The sequence below is a fragment of the Cricetulus griseus genome, chromosome 3, assembly GCF_003668045.3.
Source record: "Cricetulus griseus strain 17A/GY chromosome 3, alternate assembly CriGri-PICRH-1.0, whole genome shotgun sequence".
NCBI classification, from domain to species: Eukaryota; Metazoa; Chordata; class Mammalia; order Rodentia; family Cricetidae; genus Cricetulus; species Cricetulus griseus.
The window spans coordinates 116553097-116573869 of NC_048596.1; the positions used below are offsets into that span (position 1 = coordinate 116553097).

The window sequence follows — 20773 nt, forward strand, 5'->3', positions numbered from 1 at the left end:
GCACCCACCTGTAGCCCACTTTTCGAGCATAGTGCAGGCAATTCTCCTTTACATGTGTCTGGAAGTAGGCAGAGCGACAGAGGACACCACACTCCGGGCAGCAGTAGGGAGACTTGTGTGCATGAATCCGTTGGTGTGCACAGAAACTACATTGGTTTGGCAGCAACATCTGGCATACCTGGCAAGTCTAGGAAAAAACACCAAGAAAGCAAATGACACAGGTGGGGAGGAGTAGGAAAATGTACTGTCAACAGCCAGGCAGTTAATGCCTAGAATCCCAGGACTTGGGAGGTTGAGGTAGAAGGATTGCTACAAATTCCAGAACAGCTGTGGTCACATACTGAGTGATACCCTGTTTTAACAAAACCAAAACCAAAAATAACAAGAAAAAGAAAGAAAATAGACCAATGTAATATGTGATTTGTGTGTGGCCCAGGATAGGATACAGCTCAGACTCAGACCAGGAATATAGCTAAGAGGTAGAAAGCTAGCATTGCATGCTTGAATTTCTACACTAGAAGCCCTGCACTATAAACACAAACAAAATCAAACAAGCAAGCTAGGAAACAAATGGTGACACACATCTGTGACCTTAGTTAGCACTTGGCAGGAGAGTCATGACTTTGAGGCTAGCCTGGGTTACTTAGGGAAACCATGTGTTTGTTAAATAAAAATGAAAAGCCCATTGTAAGACTTTTAAATGTAATTAGGAAAGCTTGAATGTAGGTTTGTATTGGGCAATATTTAAAAATGTTATTAATTTTAGTAGGTGTGATGACAGCATAGTTATAGAGAAAGTTGTGACTCCCTCCTGCTAGCATCCCCTGAGCAGTACAGAGCCTGGCACAGTGACCTAGGCTGGACTGGAATGAAAAGAGCTCTCTGTTCTCCTCCTAGGTCTCTGCAGCCCTGTGTCTTGGCTGTTCTTCTGTCAACCTGACACAAGCAAGACTTATCTGGGAAGAGGAACCTCAATTGAGCAAATGTCTCCCATCATATGCCTAAAGGCAAGAATATAGGGCATTTTCTTAATTAGTGATCCACATAGCAAGTCCCAGCCTACGTAGATCAGGCTGGCCTCGAGTTCCAGAGATCCACCTGCCTCTGCCTCCCCAGTGCTGGGACCAAAGGTGTGTGTTACCACACCTGGCTTTTTTTTTTTTTAAAGATTTATTTTATTTTTTATATGTATGAATGTCCTGCCCACATGTACATATATGTATATGTACAATGTGCAAGCCTATGCCTCTGGAGGTTAAAGAAGTGTGTCAAATCCTCTGAAATTGGAGATATGGGTGTTTGTGAGACAACATGTAGGTGCCAGGTATCAAACTTGTGTCCTCTACAAGAGTAACAAATGGCTTTTAATCATTCATCCATTTCTCTACCAGTGATTATAATCTTTATTATGCAATAGAAAGCAAACTAATACACACACCCTGGCTAAGGAAAGCACAGTAAAGAGGTTTATCATGAAAGGAAGCCTAAAGATGGAAGAGATGGTTCAATGGGTAAGAGCACTTGCTGTGCAAGCATAAGAATCTGAGTTAGACAGACTCCCCAGTACCCATGTAAAAATGCTGTGGATGGCTGTGCAAGAATGTAACCCCAGTGTTGGGGGGTAGAAGCTTGCTGGCCTGCCAACCTAAGCAAAATGGTGAGCCTCTAATTCAAAAAGACCCTGTCTCAAGGAAATAAGAAGAAACATTATGTTCTTTGTAATCTGCATGCACGTGCATGCTTGCACATGGACACATAAGACACTCAGACACACAGCCTAATCTGGAGGCCTTTCAAAAAGATATAGTCTTACTACACAGCCCCCCTCATCCAGCTCCAACATGTTGGGATTATAACTATGTACAAACACAACTCGAGGCTACATTCTTGACAGAATCTGCTAGCAATATAAAGGGCACTAAAGATACAGCATCAAGTGCCTTTCAAAACAAACCACATACCACACCAACTCTAACCAGGAATCAGAACAAGCAGAAAACCTCAACTCCTTTTCTAGAGCTGGGAGAATATGGCTAAAAGACGGAGACCTACAAAGTCTCTGCATGGGGCCTGCATGCCAACCCACTCTTCTTCTTGTACCTCAGCCTTGCCTCTGGCCCTGTCTCTGCTCAACAGCTCTATTTACTGAGGGTAGAATGACTTAAAGACATGATTTTTAGGAAACAGACTGAGGGACAAGACAGTGATTCGCCCTTCCCTATCCTCAGGTTCTTTGGGCACATGCCAAAACCATGCTGCCATCTGCTAGAGGCCAGAGAGAGACCACCCAAGCCAAGCCCTAACAGGCCTGAATTAGGGCCAAACAACTGCCAATCTGATTGGGAGTGGAACATAGTACATGTCCATAGACACTGTTTTGTTTTTATTTGTTGAGACAGAGTCTTGCTGTAACCCAGACTGTCCTCAAACTCATGATCCTCCTGCCTTAGCCTTCTAAGTACTGGAATTATAAGCATATGTCACCACCCCTAGCTAAATAACTTGCAAGATCTTCAGGCTTTCCCCAAAGGTATGGGTAGGATATCTTTCCAAATAAAAAACAAGCACTATATATTCAGGTGAGACACTAACCACCAAACCAGATGTCCTCTTCTAAGAGTCTAAGATTTGTAGTGATATCTTGTTTGTACAAATAAAGCCTGTCTGAAAGTCAGAGAATGGAGCTTGCGTCTAACTAACCATAGAGGTCTGGAGGTCTGTGCAGACAGACAGGAAGTGAGATGGTTGGATGGAGAGAGGATATTAGCTGCCAGAAACAGGAACTCACTCTTGTCTGCTAAGGAGGTAAGGTGTGGCTGTGGCTTGCTCCTTCTCCCTAATCTCTCTATAGATCTATAGATCTATAGCATTTTCCTCTATATCTGACTCCAGGTTTTTATTATATAGCCCAAGTAAGAACTCCTTTTACAGTTTGGCACCTAATGTGGGACAGGAACCCATTACCCTGATATTATGAGTCTCATAATATCTGAGACAGCCAGGCTTTTATCTTATCACATCTTTATCCTCCCTTTTCACAAAGATTCTACCACTGCTCCCACATTAATGGACTTTCTCCAGTCCTCATCATGGGATCTGTATGAGCCTGAGGTCCAACACCCAACATAGTGATGGTCTACCTACCAGCCCCTCAGTTTCCTCTGTTGTCCTCTGGAAATGTGCAGCCAGGACCATATAGTCTCGCATCTGCTTGTGACATTCAGGACATTTGGTTCCATACCGGATGAGCCTCACTGGGTCTGGGTAAAGTGGCAAGGCTGGAATTACAGGGCTGGCATTGCCTGAAGTGGGGCTGGGTTTGGGGGAGGAAGAAGCGGCTGGGGTTGCTGGTGCCGTGGAGTTCACAGGAGCCGTTACAAACATCTGGTCCGCAGAGATCGGCTTCACAAGCAGCTGAGAGCACTGCATGACTAGGCCCTTGCTCTTGTGGTCACGGGCGTGGCGCAGCAGGCTGCACTTGTTGAAGAAGAGCAGCGTCTTGGAGCACAGAGTGCACAGCACCTCAATGTGGACGCTCCGCCGGCTGTAATGCTGGCTCAGGCTCTTCTCTAAGGCAAACGCGTCTCCACACTCCAGGCAGCAGTACCCACTGGCCGGCACATGGATTCTGCTGTCTGCAGGTGGGCTGAGATTTGGCGCATAGAGGGGCACAGGGTTAGAGCTGTGGAGGACCTTGTTGAAGACCTCCACAATTAGAGGGGCGGCCTTTTTCACCTGGTGGACCAGGGGCACTGTCATTTGCGTGACCTGAGGCTGGCTCCGTCTCTGTGCTGAGGACTTGGCAGTCACAGATGCGGCAACACTGTGGGGGACCAGGTTCAAGTTGGCCAAGTGCACAGCTTTGGGCAATAGACTGGCAGGGGCCAGGGTTGATGCCTGAAGTGCTGTACTCTGTTGCTTCTTGCTCGCCTGTGAGTTCAGGGCAGCTCCTTTTGAGGCCCGGGGCCCAGAGATGCGGCAGGGAGATGATGAGTCACTGGCCTTTACCAAGCTCTCATCCCCTTTTCTGTCCCCCTGGGGGCTCCCTGAATTTATGCCTGCCTCAGAAAAGTGCTCTTCCACAGGCAGGGCTGTACCCTCATCCCCTGGCACCTCACTTGGGGCCTCAGCAATGGTGCTCCCTAGCGGTGACTCAACAGGGGACTTACTTGGATCATCAGGGTCTGGCAGGATCCTTGTAACAGTCCGTTTGATTTCCCCTGATGATGTCTTAATTGTTTTGATTCTGACTTTGGGAATTGCTGGTGGGGAGCTAGCAGCCACAGAGGGGGACCCTTTGCTGCTACTGTCACTGCAGATGCTCCGAGGGCTGTCTGATGGCTTGATACTTTTTCTAGTGGCCTCCAGAGGGCTCCGGGGACTCTTTGGTGACTTGGGCATTTTGGGGCTGCTTTTAGAACCCTCTTTAGTGGGCCCTGAGGAATCCTTTGTGTGACCAGGCTGATCCTCCTTGGTGACACTGGCCACCCTTTTGGCCTGTAGGGCCACCAAGGCTGCAACACAAGAGGACAGTTTGGAATGGGCTGGCTTCAAACGCTGCCTAGGGGGGACAGAGGAGCAAGCACTAAGCTCTGGAGCAAGCTTCTTGGGTTCTCCAATACTGTTGTTAGAGTGACTATTGAATTCTAAAGCTTCCCCAAAGAACCGACTGGAATCCAGATCTTTGGGAGGCTCCACCACCTTTGGCCCACCCCGCTCATTCTCCTGCTGGCTCTCTAAAGGTAAGGGTTCTGGTTTGGGTTCTTTCTTACAAAAGTGATCAAACATGTGTAGCTCTGGGACTGGGAACTTACCCAGAGCTTCCAAGACTGGGCCCCCCACAGCCCCACACCCTGGAGGAGGTGGGAAGTAATTATCAGAGTGCTTGGGCTTTATCCCAAACCCATTATCTTTGACAGGATCCTCGGGTTCTGGGCTGGAGATTGGGCTGAACTGGTTGAAGGTGGGTAATGGCTCCGACTTGGAAGGCTCTAGCTTGCTTGTGAAACTCCTAGCACTGTCTCCATTTATGAAAGTAGAATCAAACTTCCCACAGTGGTGGGAGTCTGGAGGCAGGTCTGAACCCCGAAATCCATTGTGTAGGAGACTAGGAGCAATGTGGTCTTTCTCTGCTTCAAATGACTCTTGGCGGCTGGTGTTCTTGACAATGACACTCACAGCCGGCACATCTGGGGCTGATCCTGAGTGTGACAAAGACACACTCTCATCCATACACATGCTTGAAGACTTCAAGGGACTCTCATTCTCCTCACTGGGTGTCTGGATGGCCTCCTTAGCATCAAGACTTGTGGGATCTGGGATGTCAAAGGCAGCCAGAAGGTCATCAAAATCTGGGGTTTTCATATCCCCCATGGCTGGATGCTGACAAGAGCTGTAAGAGAAACAAAGAACAGAATCAGTGACCACCAGGGCCTCACTGTCCCACATCATCTGTACTGAATATTCACTAATACATACATGCAGCTGGCCAGCCTCTGCAGAAGCGCACCTTCTAAGGAGGAAGTCACACACCTGAGCTTCACCCTAAGAGGTTTCTAGCCTGTTGAAAGGTAGGGGAGGCTAAAAAGAGAAGCTTGTATGTAGTGACAAGCTTGCCTGGAAAGTCTTGTCCTCGATACTCAGACATTTCTGGCTGGTCCCATGGCCACGTGACCAAAATAGAGGGAAGACACCCTTCTATCCAGTTGAGCCACACCTCTCAGGCCTGCCTGTCACCTCTGCCATCATTACCTGTATCTCACTGGTATTATGTTCACCTTCTGGGTAGCTCACATATTTCACACACACAAATATCAGAAACAAATGGTGCCTAGAGTCTTCTGCAACCACCCCCAGAGTCTCTGGGGATCTTTGCAGCATGCATGTGTATATATATATATATATATATATTCTCTTCCCCCTTCTCTTCCTCTCTCCATGCTTCTCTGTCCTGGAACTCACTCTGTAGACCAGACTTTCCTCTATCTCACACAAATCCACCTGCTTCTGCCTCTCAAATGGTGAAACCAAAGGTATGTGCCACCATGTCCAGCTGCTGCTGCTGCTTATTCTTCTACTAAAATCATGTACACCTGTGTACCATGTGGGAGCCTAGTGCCTGTGTAAGAAGGGGACAGAGAATCCCATTATGGAGGGTTGTGAGCCACCAGCTGGGTGCTAGGAATCAACTGGGATCCTCTGCAAGAACAAGTGCCCTTAACTGCTGGACATAATCTAATCTAGACTTGCTTATAGGTCAAGTGACCCAAAAATCACACATGTTCTGAGTGAGTGAGTGGCTAATATTTCACTCCATGAGACACCTGTCGTTCAAACAATTAAAAACAAAACAAAAAAACAGTCCAAGGAGTCTCAGCCTTAGATAAGTAGATAAGAAACAGCTGTTCTTTGGCAGGCATAGGCTTTATACAGGAGGTAAGAACAGAAGAAGACCTCCAAAATTATTGTGTCTGGTAGCTTCCAAGTACCACTGTAGATTGCTGCTGGTCTGCCTGCAAACATAAAATTAACAGGGGCCAGCAAGACAGCTGAGCAGGTAAAGGCATCAATCACCAAACCCAAGGACTGGTCACATGGTGGAATGTTGCAGAATATTCCTTTACACTGTATGAAGATGTGTCATTGTGATTGGTTTAAGAAAGAGCCAAAGAGGCATTAGCTAGACAGGAAGAGGTTTGGTGGAACTTCTGGGGTCAGAGAGGACTAGGAGAGGAAAAAAAGGCAGTCACCAGCTGAGACTCAAAGGAAGCAGGACGGGCAGTACAGAGTAAAGGTAACAAGCCACATAAAAGAATGTAGATCAAAAAATATGGGTTAAGTTAAGTCACAAGAACTAGTTAGGGACAAGCCAAAGCTATAGGATGAGCTTTCATAATTAACAGTAAGTCTCTGTGCTGTTGTTTTGTGAACTGGAGGCCCAGACCCTACCCTGAGGCTTAGACCAGCCGCTGAAGGCACAGTGAGATTCCTATGGAAGTCACCCTAGCTCCTTTTGTTTTACTTACTCTCCCTCTATGGCATACCTCTCTACCATTACAGTTGTTTTCAGTAAAGTGTTTGCTTTCCTGCCTTCAGAAGCCTTCAGTAAGAACTCACTAAATTATTAATTGACACTACTAGACTTGGATATCTAACAGACACCTCACATCTAATACATCTATAGCAATTTGTGATTTCCTCTCACACTCATCCTTCCAGGTGCTGAGACCAAATTTTTTTTCCTTCATGCCTTCCACCTAACCCACAAACAAATACCATGCACTATACTTTCAAAATACATCCAAATCCAGCCGTTCTCACTACCAGCAACAGCATCAGCTCTCCTGGATTTTGGTGTGGCCTGTAATAGCCGTGGTCAACATAACAGCCAAATGCGGCTTTGAAAATGTAAGTCAGACAACGGCCCTCCTCTCATCCGGCTCCAACACCATCTCTTCCTGAATAAGCTCCAGTCTTTCTTACAGCCTGCATAGCCTGCTGCATCTGACTGGCATGTCTTCCCTGTAAGACTCTCTCATATCAAGTCTGTCATGGCACCCATAAATCTCCTTACCATTCCTCAAACATTATGGCAATGCTCCTGCCTCAGAAATTGTGCATTTTCTGCTCTCTCTGACTTACAAGTCCTGGCCCACTTGGGGCATAACAATAATCCCATAATTTTGGAGGCTGAGATGGAGACCAGCCTGGGATACACAGAGACAAGATAAAAAGAAAATGAAGACTGAGAAGAAAGGTTCTTGTTCTAGGCCCTATGGGCTCACTTCCTGGTGTCCTACAAATCTTTAATATATGTGGGTGCTCTCCATGATCATCCCTATCCAGCCAGCCCTTTATTCTGACTTACTTTTTTTTTTCCCACAGCACTTAGGATCACTAAATGTATATTATCATCCATTTCCTTATTTGTTTACAAACCCCATTGTGTTTACTGGAAGGTTATCCACCATTAGAATCTCACCATTGGAATCGGGGCTGGAGAGATGGCTTAGTGCTTGAGAGCATTAACTACTTTTCCCAAGGACCGGGGTTCAATCCCCAGAACCCACATGGCAGCTCACAACTGTCTGTAACTCTAAGATCTGACACCCTGACGCAGACATACATTCAGACAAAACACCAATACATATAAAATAAAAATAAAAAGAATCTCACAAAATCATTTGTTCAGAGCTGAAATTATTCAAGGACAGTCATAGATTCCCAAGTAAATATATTACCAGCCCGTATTTGGCAAATATGCAACTTGGAGTCAGGGGCTAGAAACTAAACACAAGTCACTATGCAAACTGGTATACCCTTTACCACTTGCCTATACTCCCCACCCCTGAAACTTTCATAAAGAAAGGCCCTAAGGGCTGGGTGTTGGTGGCACACACCTTTAATCCCAGCACTCAGGAGGCAGAGGCAGGCGGCTCTCTGTGAGTTCGAGGCCAGCCTGGTCTACAGATGGAGTTCCTGGACTGGCTCCAAAGCAATACAGAGAAACCCTGTTTGGTTTTTTTTGTAAACAAAAAAACAAAAAACAAAAACAAAAAAACACCTACTGGTCCAAGAATAAGGACATCTGTCTGAGCATGAGATCATTGAGAAGCCAGTGGAGATGAAAGGCTAGTTGTAAAAACTAGGAGCTAGGACCCGGGAGGAAGGAACAGGTTGATCCTGAATCATAAAGGGATACAAGTCTATGAACACACTAAATCCCACTAAATTATGTATTGCAAAGGTACTGCATAGTATGTGAGTTTTCCCACAATAAAACTGCTAAGTACAAGAAAATGGAATAGGGGCTGAAGAGATATGCTCAGTGGTTAAGAGCACTGGCCGCTCTTCCAGAGGAACCAGGTTTGACTCCCATTTGACCCAGGCTAGCTAACACCTGTCTGTAACTCTAGTTCTAAGAGATATAACGCTTTTTTCTGGCCTCTGAAGGCACCAGGCATACAGATGTACATACAAACAAAAACACCCATACATGTAAAAAAAAAAAAATCAAAAAGTAAACAGAATAGAAGCGGAGGGGGTAAGAATTATACAGACTAAGCAGCAGAAACTAGGACTAGGCAACAATGTCAAAGAGCTAGGGTTGTAGATAAAATCTGATACTTTGTAATCTGCAGTTATTTTACCTTGCCTTACTTGCAAACAGATCTCAGCACTACCTGGGCACTCCATTTGTGAGAATAGAAGGCAGATATTTGAGAGAAAAGGAGACAGTAATCCTTGCTCACACACCATCTTAGAGTCCTTCCCACTGAACCTTGTAAACACATCATATCTTGGTAGTAAGGACTCTTCAAAAGTAAGCAAGAATCCAATAATCTCAGACTTGCTGGCAACCAAACCTCTATTCCTGAGAAGAGATGGTAGCCACAATTTTGATTGTGGGTCCACTGGCCCCATCTCTGTTATCACTGTTTGGTGGTTCTGAAGCTGCCCCTTACTCATTTCATCTATCAAAGCAAACAAGAGCCACAAAGATTCACAAGCTGAAACGCTGCAGGAACAGGACATACCACTAGCCTCGGGAAGCTCTGTGGTTGCCACAGGAGTAGGCACTAGTGAAAGAAGGGGCTTTTCTCAGACATCCCAACACATGCACAGAAGTTCCTCAGCCTCCAATGGGATTATGCTACAAAGAACCCATTCATTTTAAATTGAAAATGTAAATAAAAAATGTATGCCTGGGGGTTGTTAAGACAGTGCCAGCCTGACAACCTGAGTTTGATCCTCCAGACCTATATGGTGAAAAGAACCCACTGTCCAAAATTGTCCTCTTCTACACACACACACACACCATGGCAAATGCACACGTACTAAATAATAATGTTTTGTTTTTTAACATAACCCTGATGTGGAAGTGCATGTCTATATCCCCATCACTTGGGGATGGAAGCAGTAAATAAATACTCAGAAATTTAAGCCCAGCTTGGGCTACGTGAGCTACTGTCCCAAAAATAAACAAAATATAAGATACCTAGCCTATTTTCCCAGTTTGAATGTTTCCTTCACAACTCATGGTGAAATTTTATGACCATAGTGACAGCATTAAGGGGTAGGACTTGAGTTTCTTCCTTTGGGGTTCAGAAGGTGACACAATGTCTCAGACAGCCAAAGATGACCTTCTCCCAATCCTCCTACTTCTTCCTCCTAAGGGCTGGGAATACATGTAGTCTGGGGTGGAGCTCTTGAGAGGAGACTAGGCCATAAAGATTCAGCTCTCACAAATGGATAAATAAAGGCAATAGTGGGTTTTGTCTTACCCACATACCTACCAGTTCATCTTATACAGCGCAAAGGCCCTCAACTGAAATGTGGCCTTCTGACCTCAGACTGCCCAGCCTCCAGAACTATAAGCCAAATAAATCACTGCTTATACATGACTCAGTCTGTGGTATTTCTTATAGCAATAGAAAACAGACGAAGTGACCCACTAAGCATCACAGATTGACCACACAATACACTATACCATATGGGTAGTTCATCCATGTGATCTCATGGCTAGCTGACCAGGAACTTTGGCTCACTGCCACTGCCCAACAACAGCCAGAAAACAATGAGAATCCAAATTAGATGTGTGTCTCTACCAAATGCTTGTCACTTCAAACCACTGTCCAATTAAACAAGAAGATTAGGAACTCGGGGTACCTTTCCTTTCCCTTCTTCCTCTAGCCCCTACTCCAAGTGCTGTCAGCCATGTATCTTTCCTCCTTCTTCCCTGCCTCCCTCAGTCATCTCTCTTCTCTCCAGAGATCTAAATGGCCTCTCATTATGACTGCTCAGACCTAAGGGAAGTCAGCCTCTACTCTTATCTGTAGGAAAGAGATCCCAGCTAAGGCAGTCTCTTACCAACAACCAACCCATCATGGCTCAAGAACCAACATCCACCCTGCTATATTTACCAGTGTGCCCACTGTAATGCTCCTGTTGAGCTAGGGACATGGTTCTCAACCTGTGGGTCCTGACCCCTTTCACAGGGGTCACATATCAGATATTTACATTACAATCCATAACAGTAGCAAAATTACAGTTAGAAAGTAGCAATGAAAATAATTTTATGGTTGGGGTCACCACAACATGAGGGTAAAGGGTCACAGCATTAGAAGGTTGAGAACTACTGATCTAAGGGAATAACAGAGAATATGTCCAATGGTACATCACTACATAACTTTCTATCATCTGGCAAATGGATCAAAGGTGTGCACCACACAGATCTGAGTAAAGTTTTTAATCAAATTATTTTCTACAACATTTATGTTTCAGGAAAATAGTCCCTTGCCTGATGGACTCTACAGGTAAAACTAGACAAGCCCAGAAGTTACACCCATCAGGATAGATTGTAATAATAATAACAAACAGAATATAACAACTCTTGGTAAAAATGTGTGTAAACTAGAAGCCTTGTGTATTGCTAGAAGGAATATAAAGTGGCATTACCACTGGGGATGGTGGTGGACACCTTTGATCAGCTGCAGAGGCAGGCAGATCTCTGAGTTTGAGGCCAGCCTATACGGAGGGAGTTCAAGGACAGCCAGGACCAGGCAGAGAAATCCTGTCCTGAAAAATCAAATAAATAAATAAATAAAATTATATTGCCACTATGGAAAATTCCTCAAAAAAATTTAAAAAGAACACCAAATGACCCAGGAGTCCATTTCTGGGTGTATGGGCCAGGAATGCAGACCTTTAATGTCAGTATTCAGGAGGCTGAAGCACGAAAGTCAAGTTCAAAGCTAGCTTGTGCTAGAGAGCAAAACCCTGCCTCAAAATAAACACATACACAACACACACACTGCAAGGCCTCAAAATACTTACATACTCATTCATAGCAGCCACATTTACAAAACCCAAAGGTAGGGCAATCCAAGTATTTACCAATGAATGAGCAGATCGACAAAATATGTTACTCAGCCTGAAAAAGGATGGGAGTTAGGGCCACAGCTCAGCGGTAGAATGCTTACCTAGCATTCTATTCATATGACTGAAGAAAGGAAAGGAGGGAAGGAGTAGTGGAGACAAGGAAATCTGAACACACTACAATATGAACAAATCTTAGAGACATTAGTGGCACAAGCCAGATACAGTAAGACAAATACTGAATGGTTCCACTTATATGACATCCCTAAAGCAGGCAAATCCATAGACAGAAAGTAGAATGAAGGTTGTCAAGACTTTAGGGGACACAGAACAGGGAGTTGTTCGATAGAACAGAACTGGGTGATGAACAGTGGTGATGGCTGCATAACTGCAAATATACTTAACGCCACTGTACACTGAAAATTAGGAGATTTGTGGTATTTAACCACCAAAATGAAACCCAATGAACAATAAAAGCTCTCTTGTAGCCAAACTCAGCTCTTCAAGGCCAGCTCAGGTCAACCTAGACATCATACCTTAGTGAGGTTCTCAAAACAAGGGTGTGGTGAGCGCTGCTGGGGGAGTAGAGCTTCGGAGGAAGGAAAAACTACCTAGACACATGGTCTAGAGTCCAATCACCACCTATGGAAAGAAGAAAAACAAAATGTCTTTTAGATGGGTTTAAAGAAATATGTTAAAGTAAGGAGAGAACTTAAGAAAACTAGAAACAACCACCCCAGTACAGGTATCTCCCCAAAGAAAACCTCTAAATTCAAAGCGGGCCCCACAAAGGTGAAACTTCCAGCCCTAGACCCACTCCCCTCTACCTAGATAAAATCCCACCAACAGCTAACTAGCGAGCATATGTACTGGTGTATCTGTTTCCCGTATGTAAATGGAGCTATCACATAGCAAATGTCGTATTTGTCATATTATGCCAACCATAGTGATAGGCAGGCTTCCCCCTCACACCTTCCAGATCACCAACAGGAAGTGAATACAGAAAGGACAGAAGCTTTGTCCACAGCTCCCTGTCCAGAGCTCAGGAAACCACCCACTGAGGCTGAGGACGCTCACCAGGACAGGAGTGGAACTGGAAGCTGGGGAAACCAGAGACAGGGAGAGGACTGATGAGGCAAGCACTGAACACTGATGAGAGTGAAAGAAGAAATGGGAACAGCTGGCAGGGCATTCTTTTTTTAATTAGGTGGGCTTCAGTTTTGTTTTTTATATGGTTTTTTCAAAACAGAGTTTCTCTGTGTAACAATCCAGACTGTCCTAGAACTCACTCTGTAGACCAGGCTAGCCTCAAACTCACAGAGACCCACCTGCCTCTGCTTCCTGAGTGCTGGGATTGAAGGGGTGAGACACCACCTCCAGGCTTACTGAAGTGGTTTTCAACTACAGCTGAACCTGAGGATTACCTTGGGTACTTTGGAAATTGTTAATGCTTGGCCAATATCCCAGGATTTAGATTTACTTGGCTAGTGTTCTGAAATAGTCAATGGTCTATTAGTACTCACAAACAACAGGATGTGATAGTGTACCTATAATCCCAGCATTCAGAAGGCAGAGGCAGGAAAGTTGAAGACCAGACTGGGCTACATAGACAGCTAAACTCTGTGTTTAAAAACAGAAAAGGGACTGGGCAGTGGTGGCTCACAACTTTAATCCCAGCACTTGGGAAGCAGAGGCAGGTGGATCTCTGTGAGTTCCAGGATAGCCAAAGCTAAACAGTGAAACCCTGTCTTGAAAAAACAAAAAACAAACAAAAACAGAAAAGGGGCTGGACAGTTGGCTCGGTGGTTAAGAGTACTGGCTGCTCTTCCAGAGGTCACAGGTTTGGTTCACAGCACCAGCATGGCTGTGAATGGCTCACAATTGCCTGTAACTCCTGTCTCAGACCTGACACCCTCTGAACTCCACAGGAACCAGGCACACATATGGCACACACACATATGTGTAGGTAAACACTCATACCCATAAACTGTAAAAGCCTAAATAGATAAATAGTAATAGCTGGGTGGTAGTGGCACACACCTTTATGCCAGCACTCAGGAGGCAGAAGCAGATAGATCTTGGATCTTTGTTTATGGCCAGTCTGGTCTACAGAGCAAGTTCTAGGATAGCCAGAGCTGCACACAGAGAAAAACCTGTCACTTGTCTCAAAAATGAGGGAGGGAGGAAGGGAGGGAGGGAGGAGGAGGGAGGGAGGGAGGGAGAGAGAGAGAGAGAGAGAGTTTTAAAAAGGGAAAAGGTTGTATATGATGAGGCACACTTGACATCTGAGCACTTGAAACAGACAAATGAGGATCAGGAGTTCAAGGCCAGCCTGAGCTATATGAAACTCTGGTTAAAAGAAAAGAATAAACAACTTTTTTAAAAAATAGAAAACAAAACAAAAATCTTGTTTTAGGGTGGAAAATGTCCTGTCATTGGCCTGATGATAGATACATGGAGACGGATGTTGAGCTTCACTAAAAAGCCTGCCTTTCTAGGCTTTCATTTCCCAAGTGCTATTCCAATATAAGTTGATGACTCCAAACCTTGGAGTTCAACTTTATTTATTTATTGTTGGCTTTTTGTTTGTTTGTTTGTTTGTTTGTTTGTTTTCCGAGACAGGGTTTCTCTGGAGCTTTGGAGCCTGTCCTGGCACTTGCTCTATAGACCAGGCTGGCCTTAAACTCTCAAAGATCCACTCTGCCTCCTGAGTGCTGGGATTAAAGGCAAGTGCCACCACAGACAAGATGAAGTTCAACTTTTCAAACCAAAGGAAACCTGTTACTAGAGAAAATTAAGGAAAAGGAAGAAATGGAAGCAATGCAGGAGGACAACACTCCTTTACTGTCTTTTATGAATACCAAGCCATAAGCAGGTTCTCCTCAAAGAGAGCTGATTGGCTGGGCTGGGAAAGTTACTGTCTCCCTGAGGCTGTGTCACAAGGGGAAGGTTAGGGGACTTGCTGTTGCCCTCCTTTGGTCTATTACCCTTCTGTGAGCTTGCCCCATTTTCGTTTTCTAGGATCAAAAAGCTTATTTTATACGTTATTTATATTCATGTTCAGCTTGTGGGGCACCCTTAAACTTCTTTACGTTTCAGATTGTTAGCCCGGCGTGGTGGTGCTCACCTTTAGTTCTAGCACTGGGGAGGTGGAGGCTGGTAGATCTTTGAGTTTGAAGCCAGACTGGTCTATAAAGCAAGTTCCAGGACAGCCAGGGCCACACAGAGAAACCCTGTCTTGGTGGGGCAAAGAGGTTTCAATTGTTTTTTTCCATGCACACACCTTGAGATCTATTTTTAAATTATTTTTATGTTACTTTATGTTTATGAGTATTTTGCCTGCATATGTCTGTGCACCACGTGCACACCTGGCACCCTTAGAGGACAAAAGAACAAATTGGATCCACTAGGACTGAGTTATAGAAAGTTACGAGTTGACACGTGAGTGCTAGGAATTGAACCCTGATCCTTCAACAAGAGCAGCCAGTACTTTTAACTGCTGAGCTAACCCTCCAAACTGAGACCTATTTTTGAAAAGCAATGTTTGGTTGTGATAATCATCAGGACAGCTTGTGTGAAACTTACTTGACACCAAAGAACTATCTGCAACTGGCTGTGTATCTTTCAGGTATCGCATTAGCTTTCATGAAATGTTTAAGAGCTTGAATTACTACCAATTTAATCATATTTTCTTATTAAAGGGTTTTGTTGCTCCTGTTGGTTTTTTGTTTTGTTTTGTTTTTAATAAAACACGTCTGTTTAGAGAGGAGAAAAGGGGGTTTCATTTCTTTCTTTTTTTCTTTTTCTATTTCCTTCCTGGCTAACCTGGAACTCGATATATAGCCAGGCTGGCCTGGAACTCACAGAGATCCTCCTGTCTCTGCCTCTCAAGAACCACTCTGCCTAGCTATTTCCTTAATATCTAATTAAGTTCCTCGGCCCTTTCTCACTCCAATCATGTATTTCCCAGTCTGACTTCATCTTTATTTTAATTCTGACAGGTCAGCACTTATTTTAGATTCTAAGTAGAGATACAGATAACATTAACAGAAACGTTCAAGGGCACCAGGTACCCCAATTCTGCAGAAAGGACTAAGGATTACCTTTTCTGAACTTTTTCTTTTTTGTGTTTGGATCCTAACATTTCAACACATAAACTCTGCCAGGTGTTGGTGGTCCATGCCTGGAATCCCAGCACTCCAGGAGTGGGAGCAAGAGGATCAAGAGTTCAAAGCTTGCTTGGGCTATATGAGATACTCTATCAAACAAACAAAACATAAACTAAAAAAAAAAAAAAAAATACTGTGACATCAAAATTACGACAAAAGTCAGAGGCTGAGAGCTGAAGAGGTATGGGCAGGTATTAGGCCTACTGTCCAGTGTGAGCAAGTTCTGAATGTACCCGGTTATTCACTCCAAGATAACCTTGGTGCCTCCAGCCATGGGACTCTGGCCTATTAACCAAAGTCAGTGGTGTTCAATAAACAGTCTGGCTGTAGAGGGGCTAACAGACCTGAGGCTTTACTGACCCAGGTTGGCTGTTTCTCCCAAGCCATTGAAATCACAGACTTTGGGTTTGATGTAACAACTTTACCATTTTTTTAAAGATTTATTTTATTTATTTATTTATTCATATGAGTGTTCTGTCTTCCTGTACATCTTCATGATAGAAGAGGGGATCAGATCCCATTATAGATGGTTGTGAGACACCATGTGGGTGCTGGGAATTGAACTCAGGACCAGCCAATGCTCTTAACCACTGAGCCATCTCTCCAGCCCAACTTTACCATTTATAACATATTACTCTCACTTCACGAGAAACTTGGCAGCAGGTGAGCCACGACTAACACTCAAAAGATACTCAGGCTTCTGCCTGCTTCCAAAGACCAAGATGCCCTTGTACTAAAAGCTCTGAAGCTTCTAGTCAGTTTCCCATTTCCCAGCATGCTCATCTTCCAGGACCCTACTGGACATGGCACAAATTTTCCTTCAATTTGATATTGAGACATTTACTGTATCTCTTGTCATAATTATGACACACTTAGTGTGTTGTAAGACCAGGATTAAAAGATATTGTTCAAGAATATTTTTCTAGATTAGAGGGTTCCTTTTTCAACATCAGAAACACAAAAGCCTGTCAGAGCCAAGGAGATTCCAGGAACCCATTAAATTTAAGCCACTCTACAAATAAAGAAACAGAGGCCCAGAGAGGCAAGGCAATCAGATCAGAAAAAGTATGCAAACTGAACAGATTTTTTGTTGCCTGCAATGTTCCCAGCATCCCTGGCAAGACCACAAGTCCCTGGCCTTCTCATCACAGGAGTTAACTCCTGGATCTCCATCCAGTGCTGGAGAAAGCTTATTTAACCCTTAATCAGTGATTCTCACCCTGGATTGAACACTGGAAACACCTGGGAAGGAAGCAGACCCCAGGTCAGCCCTTGTCTTGTGTCAGCCTCTGGGGGTCTCTGCACTCATACCTTCCCTGTCTCAACTCTGGACTGCAGGGATTTTCCATTTGTTTGTTTCTCCATGCTGATCACTCTTCCCTCAGACACTTGCACAGCCAGTTCTCACCATCAGATCTCTACGAAGATCTTTTTATCAACAAGATTTCTCTGATTTCCTTATATTTTACTTTGAGATAGTTTTTCTTTAATAGCCCAAGCTGGTCTCCATTTCTCCTGCCTCAGCCTCCTAAGTGTTATCCTTGACTTCTCATTCATTCATCACCTATCCATCCACCCATCTAATGTGTGTGTTTGTGTATGTGTGTGTAGAGGAGTTGGGGGAGAGACACACACAGTTTATAAGTGGAGGTCTGAGGAAAACTCCCAGGAACTCGCTCTCACCCTCTACCATGTGGATCCCAGGGATGGAATTCGGGTCATGAGGCTTCTCCATGAGCTCCTTTACCCACTGAGCCATCTCACCAACCCCAACTTCTCCATTTAAAATAAGAAGCGAGATGACTCAGTGATTAAGAGCACTGTCTGCTCTTCCAAAAGGATCGGGATTCAATTTCAAGAACCAACATGGCAGCTCACACCTGTCTGTAAACTCCAGTTCCAGGAGCTCCCCCAATTCCCTCCTCAGGCCACCTCTGCAGGTACCAGGCTTGTATATAATGCATGAATATATACACAGGCAAAATTTCTAAAAATTTTAGAAATAAAAAACCCCAGGGCTGGAAATGTAGCTCAGTAGTACGGACTTTGCTAGTATGTTAGAGACCAATACCCAGTATCAAAGAGAGAAAGAAATCTGTCTCCCTAAGCCACCTACCCACCACACCTACTTTGTTTTTCCTTATATACTTCTCACCATCTCTCATATTTAGTACTTTCCTGTTTACTGACTATAAGCCCCCATATTTCTAGATAATGAGCTCTATAAAGGGAAGATTTTATCATGCTCTCTACTATATTCCCAGTGCTTGATGCCTGATACATAGCCTACATCATATAACTTGCTGCACACACTGGCCAGCACCAAAGAGGCTGAGACAGGAGGATTCCAAATTTGAGGGCAGCCTGCAATACAGAGACCCTATCTTAAAAAAGAAAAAAAGAGAGAGAGAGAGAGAAAGAAAGAGAAAAGAAGACAAGAAAACTAAGTAGAAGCCTAATGAAACAGAAACCATACAGAAATAAGTATTTCTAATTAATTTAATCCCCTTAATGGGCTTGTGAGTCAGATAATCTGTCCTGAGAAACAAAATCATAGACAGAAAATGAAGCTGAAAGGAGGTGATGAAGCAAACGGACTTCAGGTAGCACCCTAGTGCGCCTGCAGAGCCATACGATAAAGGATTGCTCCACCCTGAAGCAAACTGCTCTTAGCAGACCAGAAAGAACAGACAGGCTCTCCTCTGGGGGAACAGTCAGAAATGTGAGCCACAAGAATGTGACCCCTACTCACCACCACCCATGCCCTGAGACAGCCTCTGCTTCCTACTTCCTCTTCACACTTCATCTGCTTCAGAAACTTGTTTGAAACCACCTACATGTTGAAGGTTGATACACTGAAAGCCTTTGTCAGTGACTACTCAACAGTGTCATCCTACCATCATCAAGGCTCATTGACACCATTTGTTCCCTTCCATGAAGTCTGTTGACCTCTGTCCCACTATCTCATTCCTGACCACCTCTGATGTTTCCCTATATGATCAGTTTGTGTGACTCCTTGAGACTAATTCCCCTCAAACACTATTTCATCACATGACTGACTAATGTTCAAATAAGCCAAACCTAAAAAATAGTTTCTTACTGCCTACCACCTCAGGTTTAACCAAGACCAGGCTCTCCAGAAGCTTTAAAATGCAGGTCTAGCCAGGTGTTGGTGGCGCACGCCTTTAATCCCAGCACTCGGGAGGCAGAGGCAGGCAGATCTCTGTGAGTTCCAGGCCAGCCTGCTCTCCAGGGCGAGTGCCAGGATAGGCTCCAAAGCTACACAGGGAAACCCTGTCTCAAAAAAAAAAAAAAAAAAAAAAAAAAAAAAAAAAAAAATACAGGCCTAGACCAAGTCTCCTGATGCGAGATTGCAGCAGCTCCTTAACCTCCTCAGAGCTCCTCATCACTGCCTTCCCCTCCACACATTAGTAAGAGACAAGACTGCAGGCTGTCATAGGCTAAGTCACGCCCTCCACTCCTACCAAAAGTGTTCCTTCTCCTCCAGAGAGTCTCTTCTTCCTTCTTTTTATCTTCTAGCTTCCAGCTCTATGCACTCCCACCCCATTTGCACAATATGGACACCACATACACGTGTGCACACACATTGATTCATTCAATATTAGTTGTCTGGTGTGATAGTTCATGATTGTAATTCCAGCACCCAGGAGACAGAGGCAAGAGGGCTGACATGAACTTGAGAAAAGATACTGGTTCATGACAGAGAACCAGAAAGCCTTTCTCAACTGGGGTTCCTACTCCCAAATCAGAGATCAGAGAGAATATAATCTCAGTTCTGAAACAAGCAAAAGAGAAGTCCACATGAATAAAGAAAAGAGATTTTAGGCAAATGAGAAAAAGAAGTCTGAAGCAGGATCAGTGGGATGGACGGACAGAAGGTAGATGATGAGGCCACTGCAATGACTTAGACTTTTAAGATTTATTTTGTTTTTAATTGTGTGTATGTACATATGTCTGTGTGTAGGTATGTGCACATGTATGTGTGCAGGTACCCAAGGAAGCCAGAAAAGGTGTCATATCCTCTGGAGCTGAAGTTATAGTGTTTGTGAGCCACCCACCATGGGTGCTGGTCCTCTGCAAGAACAAATTATACTCTTAACCATTGAGCCATCCCTCCAGCTCCCAGGACTTGGATTTTTAATATATAAGAGAACTTAGGGCAAGGGGTGATACATTCTATATTTTACGAGAGATCTGGCCATATGGTAGTGGTGCACCCCAGTGGTGCTAATCCCAGCACTCAAGAGGCAGACAGGCAAATCTGAGTTCGAGGCCAGCCTGGTCTAAAGAGTGAGTTCCAGGTCAGGGTTATACTGAGAAACCCTGTCTGGAAAAAAAAGAGAGAGAGAGAGAAAGGAAGAGAGAGAAGAGAGAGGGGGAGAGAAAGAGAAAGAGAGAGAGAGAGAGATCTATTTTCTCCTTAAATTGTTCTCAAACTTTTTCAACTGAACGCTTATTAAAGAAAAGGAAGAAAAAAAAGGATGAGGTTAATCTAATTCCACCTCTATTTGAAAGTCCTCATACCCAATGTCAGACATACTTTACCCTATGCCCCAACCAACAGAGGACCAGATGGGCCTGGTGTTGGAAAACAAGTAGCTCAAAAGCTAGGGACTGTAACATCTGATAGCCATCAAAGTTTCTAGCCAAGTATAGTAGCATTATTTCCTATATTAGGCACCTACTGTGTACCACACCTTGCTTCA

At 44.3% G+C, this 20773-nt stretch overlaps 1 protein-coding gene across 2 annotated transcripts in view; it reads right to left on the minus strand.

Moving 5' to 3' along the window:
- The window catches only part of Znf592 (zinc finger protein 592), a 44479-nt gene that overhangs the window by 12570 nt on the left and 11136 nt on the right, over positions 1-20773 (minus strand). For both annotated transcript variants that reach the window (XM_027408275.2, XM_027408276.2), the window contains exons 2-4: positions 12414-12519; positions 3145-5392; positions 9-187 (exon numbers count right to left, since the gene is read on the minus strand). In XM_027408275.2, coding sequence (XP_027264076.1) covers positions 9-187; positions 3145-5373 — 2408 coding nt within the window. In that variant the 5' untranslated portion in view covers positions 5374-5392; positions 12414-12519. The remainder of the gene's footprint in view (positions 1-8; positions 188-3144; positions 5393-12413; positions 12520-20773) is intronic.